This window comes from Aethina tumida, chromosome 3 (genome assembly GCF_024364675.1).
Source record: "Aethina tumida isolate Nest 87 chromosome 3, icAetTumi1.1, whole genome shotgun sequence".
NCBI classification, from domain to species: Eukaryota; Metazoa; Arthropoda; class Insecta; order Coleoptera; family Nitidulidae; genus Aethina; species Aethina tumida.
In genome coordinates this window covers 23,512,986-23,527,556 of record NC_065437.1, presented here as the reverse complement: position 1 = coordinate 23,527,556, position 14,571 = coordinate 23,512,986, and the positions used below count along the sequence as shown (strand labels likewise).

At 31.1% G+C, this 14,571-nt stretch overlaps 1 protein-coding gene across 3 annotated transcripts in view; it reads left to right on the top strand.

Moving 5' to 3' along the window:
• Window positions 1-10,803, top strand: part of LOC109608673 (uncharacterized) — a 134,845-nt gene extending 124,042 nt beyond the window's left edge. For all 3 annotated transcript variants that reach the window (XM_049965598.1, XM_049965597.1, XM_020025192.2), the window contains 6 exons: window positions 900-1,119; window positions 6,748-7,091; window positions 7,146-7,326; window positions 7,385-7,535; window positions 7,682-7,883; window positions 7,947-10,803. In XM_049965598.1, the coding sequence (XP_049821555.1) occupies window positions 900-1,119; window positions 6,748-7,091; window positions 7,146-7,326; window positions 7,385-7,535; window positions 7,682-7,883; window positions 7,947-9,749 (2,901 nt within the window). In that variant the 3' untranslated portion in view covers window positions 9,750-10,803. The remainder of the gene's footprint in view (window positions 1-899; window positions 1,120-6,747; window positions 7,092-7,145; window positions 7,327-7,384; window positions 7,536-7,681; window positions 7,884-7,946) is intronic.
• The last annotated feature ends 3,768 nt before the right edge of the window (window positions 10,804-14,571 follow it).

The following is a 14,571-nucleotide window of genomic DNA, read 5'->3' as shown; positions in this document are numbered from 1 at the left end:
CTATTATTATACAATTGTTAACGCAAAATATTTTTAAATGTGAAAATTGTAAATAACTCAAAATGCATATTAATTGTTTACATTTTTATTAAATCGCAGCACTAAATATCTATTTAATACCGCTAAATAATTATTGTTTAATGTAAAATAAATAAAGATTCTAAATTTCGAACAATTTTTCATAATAAATTCATAGTAAATTGAATAAATTATTTATCTAATTCGGATTAATAATTTAAAGACAAATTAATATAATTAAAAAATATTGAAATTTAAATTTAATGAATGAAATTTTAATTAAGTTAAAACATTAAAACCATTGTTTATTAAATAAATTATTAACTAAAATATATGTTTTTAAATAATAACAGTTCTATTTATATTTTCATTGATAACACTAAAGATAAATAAATTGATGAGAATAAATATGGATTATTCTATATTTACTTATGTACAAATCTTGATAATTTGTAAAAAAAATGACTAAATACAAATATTAGATAAAATAGATAAAGTAAAAATAAAAAATACCATATTAAAATTATCTAAAAAATTTTAAATATATTGTTTTCATAATTTTTAACAATGAAATTTAATTTAGGACTTTATAATTATAATCACAAAATATTTTTTAATAAAAATACAATTTAAATTAAAAACTATTTATCAATATAAACTTAATTATAAAATTAATCTCTTATTAAAATATTTATTCAAAATCTGAAATATTTGAGCTTAATCTAATTAAAACTATGAATTAATTATTTTACACCACTTTTAATTAATATTATTTTTATAATATAAGGATGTTTTAACAACATTTATCCCAAAATCATGACTCTTGAAAATTTATTGTCGTAAAGAAAATAGTTTAAACATGATTTGTGTTCCGTTTACAGGACGAGGTGCTGGCTATTTCTGAAAAGGTAGTAATCCGAGTGGAGGACTTGATAACGTGGATAACGGTGGATGCGGAATGGACATGGGGTCGATTAGCCAAATGCCAGGAAGACATCAAAGCACCAATCATCGAGGAATCAGTCAACACACCTGTTCCGGTGCCACTGACCGAAAGCTCCTTGGACTTTTCCGACGTGGAAAAAGAAAGAAAACTGCTTGGTAAGCGTGTGTATTTAAAAAACTTTACGGTCACGTCAAATTATTTTTGAGGTCGGCTCTCGTCATCGGACTGCGGACCCAATTAATATAGTTTAATTATAGACGATTAATTTAAATTCACTAATGAATCGTTTACATATTCGGTCATGTGTATTATAAGGAATTTATGGTGCAAATTCTCGATATGCTATTACTGCAATCAATTGCGAGTACCGACGATATCAATCACTCCGGGGATATAGTAAATCCATTACTGCTGTGACATTCGCATGCTTCCATACAGCGAAACGAGTCATTTCCATTGGATATTTTAATAAAAATGGTGCGCCAATTTCAATATATTTGTACGAAAATAAAAAAACAAATACTTTATAATGTATACGTATAAAAATAAGAACTATTATTTCTTTTAATAGAATGTCTATCAACTTGTTGTAATGGCTTTTTCTATTAAATACAATTAATCATTCATTCCATGAATGCTAGTTTTTATGTTTCTTTTTAATTGAATTCTATATATAAATTAGTTTTAATGCAAAAAAGATATCGATTGAAAGAATAACCAAGTTGTTTTAAACGTTTTTTTTTTTCATTTCTCAATGTTGTGTCATTGTAAAACTTTCTTTAAAACGACTTGTTGTTGTGGTTGTTTTGAATATATTAAAGAATTAGTTGTTTGTTATATATACTTTTTATGTAGTCAGTTGCAAAAATCACTTTAAACAGCAGTTAAAAAAATATTTTTCTGGAACTAACATCTATTGTTTAAAAAGTAACACACTTGATTACACTAGAAATATTTTATTTAATATGCATGCTAAAAATGCTCTACATGACCCATACAAAACAATTATAATTAGTGTTGGATATAAACAATTCCTCCGGCAGACATTTCAAGGTATTTGAATGACTTGAATCAAATTCTCGTCCTTCGGTACCACTTTTGATTCGATGCAGCACACCATAACGTAGCTCGGATGGCATTGCACGCTGAAACAGGAAGAAAACGAAAACCAGTAATTACAAGAAATATGTAACGTTGTACAATAATTTGCGGTTGATATTTGTCAGAGATTCGGAATAACATTTCGCGGGATGAGAACGTGTGCAACAAACAGGACGATAACTTTGCTCGCGCTGCACAAACACGCTCAAACATTAGATAACATTTTAGTTATGTGAACAACTTTACCCACAATTAAGATTGCGGGTAAGGGGGTAAAAGTACTCCTAATTGTAAATCGCACATCATGAAAAAGCCACATCAAATTAATTACGCTGTGTGAATTATGCGTATAACTGAATAGGATGATTAAATGAAAATTAATGGAAAATTACATTTGCATAATTAAATTATTTTACTACAAGGGAATAACAATTAAAAGGTTTTGCTGCAGCTACAGTTAATGTAAACACGTTTGGTAAACGAAATGTTATTCTACAATAAAAGCTGTTAAATTCCAATTGAAATGAAAGGACGTTACTCTAAAATAAATCAATACTGTTAAAGGACTACCGCATTTTCCAAAAACAGCTTTAAGGGTGGATCAAAGCGCAAACTATATTATTACTACCATATCGTTTAACAAGAGGTCCCTTTCAAAGCTCTATAGTTAATTGAGTATTCGATAAAACTTGTGATTAAACAACTACTACTACTATTATTATGTTTATGTAAACTACTACTACAGTTATTATGTTTAAGTATTGTTTATATGTTAATCATATACAATAGTGACCATAATTAGGCTATTTATTAAAATATGTTAAAAATATGAGTACTTGAATTGATGCCAGTACCTATGTTTACTGTATTTTGCTATTGTTATGCCTACTATGCAACTAGCCAATCTTACATTATTCTTTAAAAAATTACGTACTATTTTATTTTTCAATGGACTAAATTATATCATTTTTCTACTTCATTTAAATGGATTATTTACTAAAAGTATTTTGCTTATTATAATTATTTAATCATTGGTCGAAGTGAAAGTGAAGAAATGAGGAACAAAAAGAGATGGTTAAGAAGTTCAACGAAAAAATTTGATATTCTTAAAAAAAAATCGATAACTGGTTAATGTTAAAAAATAATCCAACCTTATCGTCAACTGAAATTAAAGAAAACTTGGAGGAAATGGGTGTAATTAGTTCAAGGACTAAAGGATGATTCTTAGTATATGGGGTTCGCTTGATCGACAAGAAAAGCTCTGTTTGTGCTTGCTTACAAAAATATATACAATACATATATTCGAAAAATGGCCGAGTATTTTATTAATTTCATTAATGAAATAAAACAAAAGCAGTCGTATTTAGTCGGGTATTTTTGAGACTGCCCTCGTACATACATAATTGTTTTATTAACAGTATTAAAATGGGTTAATTGCTGCCTTTTATATTCGACCCACATTACTTTTAAATTATTCATAAATAAATAAATAAATTTCCATTTCGTAACTTTGTAAACTATTGTAATCAAAAAGCATAGTTAGTAGGGCAACTTTAAAATTACAAATGAAATCAAAATTAAAGAAATCAATGAAGATATTATTTTTAACTAATACTTAAATGAATAAATTAAAAGCATCAAGTTTGTTTTTCCATTAACTTTGTCAAATTAAATCGTAATCTGTTGTTATTAACTTGGAATCTTGAACTCAACAGGATAATTAATCCCCGAAATTTGGCAGTGTTTGCACTCGCTTTTGTGCCCCGTCCAAAATGACACTTCCCATTGAGGACCGAACTGTGTTTTGTGTATCTGTTGACGATAATTGTTGGTGCAACATCCGGTGCATGTTTATCATATAGCTTGTTTTGTTTTATCCAAGCGAACATCACTTTCATTATTTAAATCAACTTAATAACTAGGTAATTGTAAGTAATAATCTGTCTTACTCGCTGTTGATTTCTCCATCGCAGTACCTCCAGTTTCTGCACACGCAGTTCTGCGTGTTGTTGGAGTCGGTTTCGAAGGGATGTCCAATTGATACCCCTCGAACGACGGAGACGACAATCGCAATGACCAAAAGGCTGAATGCAACGTTGCGGTTCATCTTTGTTGTTGCTGTTGGTTTCTGTAAAATTGCCAACTGTCAATATTCGCATAGGCGTGTTTTTATAAATGGCCTGGTGACTGTTCTCCCCCCGGAAAACCAAATCCGATAAGGTCCACGTCACATTCGGTGAATCGTCGTATTTGGAACGTTAAAAATCTATATATTGTTTATTGTTTGTTTTAATGCGTGAAAAGTGTCATAAGACACGAGTCATCGAAACAATATACTTTTTTTCGGTTATTGTAATTAGATTTTTGTATTTGCTGATAATTAATTCCAAGGAAATTTAATTAGGATTTCGGTTTCTTATTAATTATTTTTAGTCATCAATAACAAACAATCTATTAATTGTGGGAAAAGCCAGATTTTATTTATTATTAATTATACATTATTTAACATCGGTTTGTAGACCATCATGACTTTGCACTAAAACAAGGATTTCTTTGTGCGGTCCAGTTTTCAAACAATTCTTATCTGTTCGTGAATTTTATTTTTATACAATAATATTAGTTACACATTTTTATGCATGTACTAAATTACGGTTATTATTTAAACAAGTTTGAATTTCCATTTTATCTTTACCACTCTTTTATTTGATTCCCTGGCGGCACTTTAAATTGCAAATATAACTCGACATCTGTGAATTATTTAAATTAACAGATTATTCATTTATACAGTTCGGTACATAATTACTTAAAACTTCATTTTAATAAGTGCGGGCACGTTTTAGATACCACGAATAGTTTGATAAGTTTGTTCAAAATAAACTAAAATTTAATCAAAAAAACGTGACCAAAATTATTTCGAAGGATATCACAAGAATTCGTAGCAAAAATGATTCCAATCAGTTTACTTACTGACTTTGTTTTGTTCTAATATATTTATTAGGAAATAATAATAATAGTCGGAATAACCGAAAATTTTAATTAAAAGCCAAAAATTAACACAATTTAATAATTATTTTGTACAGTATGAAATTTCGCACATTACGATGCTCATTACCTTTAATTATATTTGTCACCCTTTAAACATTATTATTTTACACTGATATTCAAAGTTTGATAGTGACATGTTACATACCCGAAGAGGATCATTTCCGACAACTCACAGGAGTAACTTTATGCCGTGCATAATCAATTATTAAGTCCTGTGATCTTGCAAAGCAGGCGTTCCAATGCAGAGAACGCGAGTTCTAACTCAATAATTCCGATGATCTAATTGCTTTAATTTAAATTATACACCGATTGTAAAATGTGAATTATTGAATATATTTATTCAACAATGGATGCCCATTTAAGTAAATTTATACCTATGTTTCAGTGCGTATATTTCTTTTAAAATTTCTTTTAAAACATTGCTAATTGTTTACTACCATACAATGCATCATTTATGGCAAATATCACAAAAGTATGACTTACCCCAGGATTTGCGACACAAAACTAATTCAAACCTGAATTATTACTTATCTTTTATACCTTTTACCGTCCTTAAGATATCTATCTGGTGTGTTTGTACGGACAATTACTCATTTTCAACAACAACTCACAATTATCTTTAAGTGTTTTTGAATCGTTACACAATATAATCTTAATACCATCATTGGGGTTAACAAAATCAATTTAAAAACTTATTGTTTTATATTAATGACGCAAATAAATTACATCATTTACTTAAATTTTGTTACATGTTGATTACAAAGTAATGATAACAAATGACTTTTTGAATTAATTTATGGAAATACCTTCCTAAATGACTAAAACCAATGTTCACTTGATCAACTGTCCATAATTTTAATTGTATATGTTGTTAATTGTTTGTTAAACATGTTAAATTTTATATTACAATGAGATTATTTAATTGCACCCATGTAATATTCTACGTAATAAAATTAATATCAATAAATTCCTTGAGAAATTAATAAAACAAAATTAATTAAAATTGAAAAAAACTGAATATTAACCACTACATTTTTCCAATCACTATTTGGTTGGTCCCTCCTTGTCAATCTCAAAATTAATTAACGATTAAATTTTTCATTCATGACTCGCTGATCTTCTCTAAGAGCATTAACAAACTCTTGAAATTTTGATGCTGGTCGTTTTGAGGGTAAATTTGTCTTTCAAGACAGTCTTATAAATGTTCAATTGGATTGCAATGTGGTGAATGCGAGGCCCACTGCATCCGAATAATATCATGATTTCGGAAGAAGTATTTATAAGTCTCACACGGAGACTTAGAGCATTGTCCTCTACAAAAATGAAATCTAGTCAAAATTTTTAAACAAATAGATTAATTAGAAAATAATTAATAAGTTGAATAATCAACTCGTGAGCGTTCATAGTTTCCGGGAATAATATGAGCAACTCTATCTCTAAATAAATTCATCACCACACAATTATAGAACCACCTTTAAAAACAACAGTTGGAGTCATATTTTTCTCATGATATATCTCGCCACGTTCACGCCATGTCCAAGTACGACTATCCGAATGATATATGTCAAATTATCCACTCAAAACTGTAATTAGTACATGTATTCCAGTAAATTATCATCTACATCTTTTTCTTTCAGAACCTCATCCAGAACAGAACGGACCGTCCGTCCTGATCCTAAGCTACCCCAAGTACTGCCGCTACCGTGCGATGATGAAGCGTCTGGAGAACGTTGAAAACGATCACTTGAAGCTGAAGATCATCAACGCTTTGGGAGGCTTCGCTGTGGTGTCACGCAACACGCGCATTCTCTTCTGCCGCGACACCTTCGACTATCCGGAATTGGAGGGTCACGAGCTGCTGTGCAACCATTTGGCCCCTAAACTCAAGGGCCGACCTCGGGGCAAACGGAAAAAAAGGAGCGTGTCCCCCGGCTCGGAGAGCAACGAATCCGAGTCGTCCGTCTCTAATTCCAACACTAAGGTAAGTCAAATTAATGCTTTTGAAGTCGAGATTTAACAATTTTTTTGTTTTTAGCAAAAAATCACAACGGAAGGTGGCAGAAATGGTCTCCGATGCGACGAGACAACGTCGCCGAGACGCAGCACCCGATCAGCCGATGTGGGCGAGTCGAAACAATTCCTCAAAAAGCTTAATACGTTTATGAAAGCCAATCATACTCCAATTGGACGTATCCCGTCTTTGGGTTACAAAGAATGTAAGCTATTAAATATTTGATGTCGACAATATACTCATCAATCATTTGTTGATTTCAGTGGATTTGTATGGTTTTTTCTCGAAAGTACAAAAACTGGGCGGTTACGATTCGGTGACGACGAATCGTTTATGGAAATCAATTTTTGATGACATGAGTGGTCATCAGAACAGCACCAGTGCAGCTACCGTCATAAGGCGGCATTATGAGAGGTAGCTATAAATTATTTAAAAAAAAACAATACACATTATATGTAAAAGGTAAAATTGAAAATTACATGTATTTTCAAAATACCTTTTAAATGTGTATATGTTCTTTTGGAAAATCAAAATTTTTGTTAATGGTCTATTTTTTTTAGGTTTTTATTACCATATGAACGTCACATTAAGGGCGAGGAGCATAAACCTCTCCCCGTGTCAGAACGAAGAAGACTGAAAAGTAAAACTGGTAGCAGTGTTAGTGACAATGAAAATAGTGAAGGTCCGTCCACAAGCGGCTTGAACAATTATCTGGATCAACCCTCGTGCAGCGGTGTTGCCAGCACATCAAAGGAATACATAGTAAGTCTAAATTGATTCACGTTTATTGTAGATCGTCTTAATTAACATATTTTCCCGTTACAGATTGATAACGCTCAAAACAAGTCAGAATGTAAGACTTCATCAACACTGCGCAGCGTCCGTGTCAAGCCGGAGAGACAAAAAGATAAACTCACTGACAAAATGCAAAATAACAATAACAGTAACAATAATTTTAACGAAACTGAGATGATGCATGTGAAAGATGACGAAAAACCAAAACTTGACAAACTGGTTATAAAAACTGAATCGGGCATTATAAAAACCGAATCAGGCATAATAAAAACTGACCCGAATGTCTTAAAAGTCGAGTTAAAATCCGAATCAACCATTAGGATGGAACTTATAAAAGTGGAAAAAATGGAAACCATTGATAAAGACGCTGAACCATTGACTTCTGCAGTTGCTCCAATTGTTCAAAAGATTTCTCCAGAGAAGTCACTTTCTCCGATTGAAGGCAAAGAAAACGTTCCATTCATTAAAACAGGCGACACCGGGTCAAAGAGTGCAAGCGAAGCCGACGTTGTTGAGGTGCCATTCAAACCAAAAACACCTGAAATCGTAGACCTTGAGTCAGAAACTTTCAAAACCATGAACTCGAGTATTAACAAAACATACATACAGGAAGTCAAAAAACGCAAACTAGATATTTTAAAAGAGGGTGGTTTAGAAGTAACCCCCGTACGGTCTGGTTCTTCAACGTCCACGACAAAAGATCCAAGACCGTCCGTCATCCATCCTACTGTTACGACGATTCCAATTCTTCATAATCAAAAGAAAGACCCGATGCCACCACCGTCTATTAATATAGTTCCATGCAAACGTCTGCATATAACAATTCCTCAAACAGTATCTCAATCAAAACAAACTAATCAAAAGTCACCGATTATTAAAAATTCATCGCCCACGAAAGCCTTCCCATTCACAAATGGTGCCCCACCACCGAAAGTTCTTCAATCCAAGTCGATATATTCATTCTCTGGAACTACAGTGTATGGCAACCCAAAGGACGTGTTGGATTACAGGCAAACAAGTCCCCAAGCCTACGCCCCAAGAGTTGCTGGCAATTATACCCGACACACTGGCGGTGATATATTGGATCTGACCACTTCCAGTCCCCAGAAACCAGTTGTCGACGTTATGCGGGTACCACACTCACAGAAGATTCATTCGCTTTCAAGTAGACTGGCAGAAGGCAGCAAACAAGCGCAAAAATGTTCAACTCCGTTAATCGACGGCCGAAGACTGGGCTCCAATCTGGAAATAACACTGGTCGGACCCAACAGCAAACCGCAAATCCCCAATTCACCTGCCAAGTACAACATGAACGCACCGCCACCCGTCTCAATAACCCCACAGGCCTCCAGTCGATTGCAACAGACGCAAAAACGATTGTCGAATGAGCTCATGTTTAACAATAAAATGCTCAAAACCGACGACAACAAATTCACAAAACCAAGTTCACATCAATTAATGCGCGAACCCAAGCCAAATTTGCAAATAAGCATGGCCAACGCGTACGCGAACAAAAGTCCCAGTATTAGTGCCGAACACTTAGTTAGTAACTTGCCGAAATCGGTTGCGCCATCCAAACCACCACCTGAATACTCCTATTTACCTCATTTCTACGACCAGTCGAAATATATCTTCCCCCATTCCGTGTTAGATTACTATGCGATGCAGGGCTTGTACAATTCAACACCGCTAGCTGCGCCCCAAATGCTACTTCCGAATCCAGAGCAACTAAAGTTATACGCGGAATTCATCAATTCCCAATCTCGATTATCCTATCCCTTCAACCTGCCCCAGGACGCGAATCAAGTAAACAACAACTTTAAAAAACCGTAAGCATATCTGTTCCAAGTTTCCATAGCGGTCCAATACTTTCAACGTTGGATGAGATGATTGCTTTCATTTTTCTTCCAATGGATTTAACGAAAAATTTAAACTACGTGTAGGTTCTTGTATATATATGTGGTAGGAATAATCACTTTTTCGCCTGTTCTGGATATATTTTGCCTTGTTATGATTTTTTTAACAACTATTGAAATTAAATTGCAGGTTATCGTGAAGAGCAACAGATTATTAAAATATGTTAGTACTGTAAGCACTTAAAAGGGACTTACACTCTCATCAAAATTGTTACTGTTTATGTGTTAAGTTTTTTTTTATTGAATGTTGTGGTGAACAAAAATTATTGTTATATTTTCTATGATTTTAAATCCAAAAAATTGTTACACAGATAAGTCTCTTTTATGTCGCATTAATGATTGAGAAAAGCTAAATCACCAAAAATTTCAATCGATTAAAGATAAATACGAATGGTCCAAAGAATAGAACTACAGATCAAAAACTACCGCACACTGACCAATTCGAATAATTTTGGTGACGATAATTATTGAATGACAATAGAAAATGTAAATTTTGTATAAGTACATATGTAAAACTAAGATGTATGATAAGTGTTGGTAAGTCACATAGGCTTATGAATGTTAAGGTACTATGTTATATTAATTTCAATTCTAACTTCATGATGTTAATAAGGACGGCATTTCTTTTTTTACATGAGCGTTCTTTTTTGCTAAGCAAAATATTTTTCGTATTTTCTGTTATTATGTTTTACGTGTGAAAGAGAAATACCGTTTATATTAGTTTCTAAATATGTTGTAAATACAAAGGCCAGATAAAAATTAGTGTCTGTGATTTTATTATATAATACCAAATTTAAATTTTGTACATACATATATATATAAATATATATATGAATTCCCTATTTTCTCGACTTAGTCAATTATTTAAGTTTTTATAAGCAATGTAAATATAGTATTTACTTTTATATTAACAATAAGTGTTAGTTTAATATGTTAAGCAATCGCCATTATACATATAAAATCAAAATAAATATTGTGTTTCATTTCACACCCAAAGAAAAACTTTAAACATAAGTAAATACTAAAAGCAGGTTTCTTTGTTTGCATACTTTTTGATGCTCATTATCAGACAGACCAGAATAAATACTTGACTAACATGTTTTAAATAGATTGCACGATTTCCTATCATGTTCTCTGTCACCTGTGGTAGATTATAGCTCATCGATCTTTATGTAGAATAAATAATTTTATTTTTTATTTTATTACTAAATAATTGTACTGAATTTTTATCATCAAATTATTGGACAATTTTAAAAGTAATGTAGATTCAAAAATGTTATATATAATTTTAAAAATGAAAAACATGCAAAGTTTAAATCAAATAATATAATGAATAATACATTAGCTAGCAGGTAATAGAATATACAATATAAGAAACCTTCCAAATTTTGTTAATTTTATTATAGTAGTCGTGTAGTTTTAAGTTTGATATTCAAATTAAATACTTTGAGTGGATTAATTCCAACGTTATCTAAATGTTTTCTAGACGTATACCTAGTATCACATTAAACCATTAAGTGTTTAAAACAAAGTTCAGTGGAAGACGTTTTACTCATAGCCAGTGTACGTACTGTAGCGAGCATATTTACTAATATATTCGTACGTATTGTCCTTGATAGAACTTAATACTTTGACTGAGGCAAAATATGATTTAGACCAATTACGTCTAATTAGAGACTTTTCGAATTTAATTTTTGTTACATTCTGATTCCAAACTATAACTTTTTGAATGTAATATTTACAGAGTAATCATATGTATCAAAATAAGCAGAAAAGTTTTAATAATCATCTCAACACTCGCAAATAAACGACGATTTTTTTAATGTATTCGTCATAGTTCCTTGGTGTGTTTTGTGAACATGAAGTATTTGACTATCAAGTGACAAGTTATTGCATTTAGGTTCATTTTTATGAAGAAGCTTAATTATCTCCAGTTTCCTTGATATTGTATCTTTGAAGTAATTCACCAAAGATTGCCTAACACCGGTTCATTAAGCAAACAATTCTATTTTTCCGGAAAACTATTCTACTCCTAGAGCAGAAGAAGAAAATCCGAAAATGGGTATAGAAAATGTTAGATAGAAATTAATGCTTCACTTATTTGGAAAATCCTGAATGAGTAGCTGCTTTTTTCTTAACTCATACGTCGAGTACAAGCTTTATTTATATCCACATGTTCATTAAACACGATCAGATATTTTGCCATTGGTTTTCGTTCAAAAATTATTCGGGTTCTCCCAAAATGGAATTGCTAATTTTGGACATTTGGCACGTGTTTCATTATGCATTTGGACGAATATTCCTGGCTAGAAGGTTTTAGGTTCTGTAGTTTTACAGAACTCTTTAACAGGTGCTGCTTATTATTTTCTATATCTTCTGTAAATAGCCCGAGCAATTGCAGATACGAATTAATCAAAAATATTTAATATTTTTAACTTTGAATTTTATTAGGATCTGGTGTCGTTTGTTTGTACATAATAAATAAGTAATAAGTAATTGCAAATAAATTTTTAAAAAAATGTCTTTTCTACTTATTTTAATCCGTAGTATTTCTCCTTTAAATATATTATATTCTTGTTTAACACCCTGTATATGTCTTTATAATCATATTTTTCATATTAATAATGGATATTTACAAATTAAATTTAATATTTTTTGTATGTACAAGAACGACATTAATGATAATTTATTCGAATTAATAATAAAAATTCTTTGAATACTTAGAAGTTTTCTTAAGATTAAATTATTAAATATTTTTCGAGTAGATGAATAAACTTTCGAAATTATTAAAACATATACATACATATTTCTTAACCAACCAGTTTGTGTAAGATCCATATAATTAAAAATAAATTATTGTGTGCCCAAGGTGTTCCTAAAATGCGTAAAGTTTCTCCTGAAGAAATACAGCTCTTTAAATTTCAAAAAATTTTTTATCGTATTTTTTTTCAAATTCTGTTTAAACTTGATATGCATTTTCCTAAAATACTTACAACGTTTATTGTTTTTTCGGGGTTTGGTATTTTTACTATGCAAGGATTAATGTAATCTTATTCTTTAAAAAAGTCCATAGTTCTATTTTTCAATGGACAACATTATAACAACTTTTTACTTTACGAAAACAAAAACAATGACTAAATAAATCAATCGTTTTCTTTATTATTAAACAATCTGGCCAAGTGACAGCTGCGAAAAAATTTGAGTTTGAATTTTACAATTAGTGCCAAGCTGGAGGAAATAGAAAATGAAATTAGTTCAAGAACTGTGAAAAAATAGATAGGGAATGGGGATTCGTTCCAACCCTACAAGAAAAAAATTTGAAAGTTCAATTTTGAGTTGCTTAGGATCACATTCACTGAACCACAGAATAGTGAGAACGAATTTTTTTGATGACGAGTCTAAATTTAATTTATAAAAAAATCATGGTTCTGCTATGTTAAACATCATTCGTTGACAAAACTACACAAAAAGCTTGTTATCCATTGCAGATACTTCAATTCTTCTGGCGTATGCCCTCTTAGACTGATTTATATTCAGGCATATTCAGACATTCGAACAACAATTTGCTTCCACATATTGCAGAAATGGTGCTCTTAATAATTGTGTTTCAATGTTAAAACGATTCCAAACTCACCCAAAAATTGTGACAGATTTGTTAGGATAAAGCATCGATGTTTCTTCTTGCCCATCCAATTTTCGGACATCAACCTTATGAAAGATATGATGGATAACGTTTATAACCATATTCGGAAAATGTTCGAATCTATGTCTCGTAAATGGACCAATATTATAAAGTTAAAAGGATATTAAACAACATAAATATAAATATTAAAAATCCCTTTCAAAGTTAAAATTACGTTGTATATTTACTACTACTATACATTTTATAGAACAAAAATATAGCTTTTAGAATGTATACAGTATAAAACAACAATTATCATTTTACGTCACTTAATTGAATTATTCGTAATGAAACTTCGATAGTAATCGACGTTCTATATACGTCTGTTAATTTAATTATACAAAAACGTAGGATTAAAATTTTCCACTTTTATTATTTTCACTTTGTGATTATAAATTATGGATTAGCTGGTATCTCTTGGAGTAGGTGAAGATAGAGTTTAAAACAAGAATAGTAGATTAATATTATTTAAATAAAACATTTAATGCTAAAATAACATTTAAAAAAGTTGCTGTAATAATTGGTATGTATTTTAAGATAATACATGATTGGACCAAAAAATGCGGAAATATAAGAATAACAAATTCTTGAAATTTCTTGTATTTTCTTCAAGAGAAAATTTTATTTAAATTTTTTTCACTATTGCATGTGTTCTATTTGCTCTCAACTTTTCACGTATCTAATTTAAAAACACCTTGTATATTTATAAATTTACAAATAATAAATTAATGTCATAGTTTAAAAAGTAACAATCGCTTCGACTAGTTACTTTACCACAAAACCATAAAACCCACAGACATTTGAGCATAGTACAAGAAATTATAAGCAAGCCATTCATTCGGCCTCTAAATATAGCAGATTGAACAATGGTATTGTCGCCAATTTAGCAAATTACTAATGATAAAAACGGCGGAGTTCGTCATACGGTGCTATAGAACGGCAGCGACATTTTAGATCTCGCCTATATTCTCCACGTGATCGGTTTTGTCTAATCTAGAGGCCGACTCGGCTCCCCCGTCGTGTAATTTCTAATTTCGCGTGTTCGCGCCGCGGACCG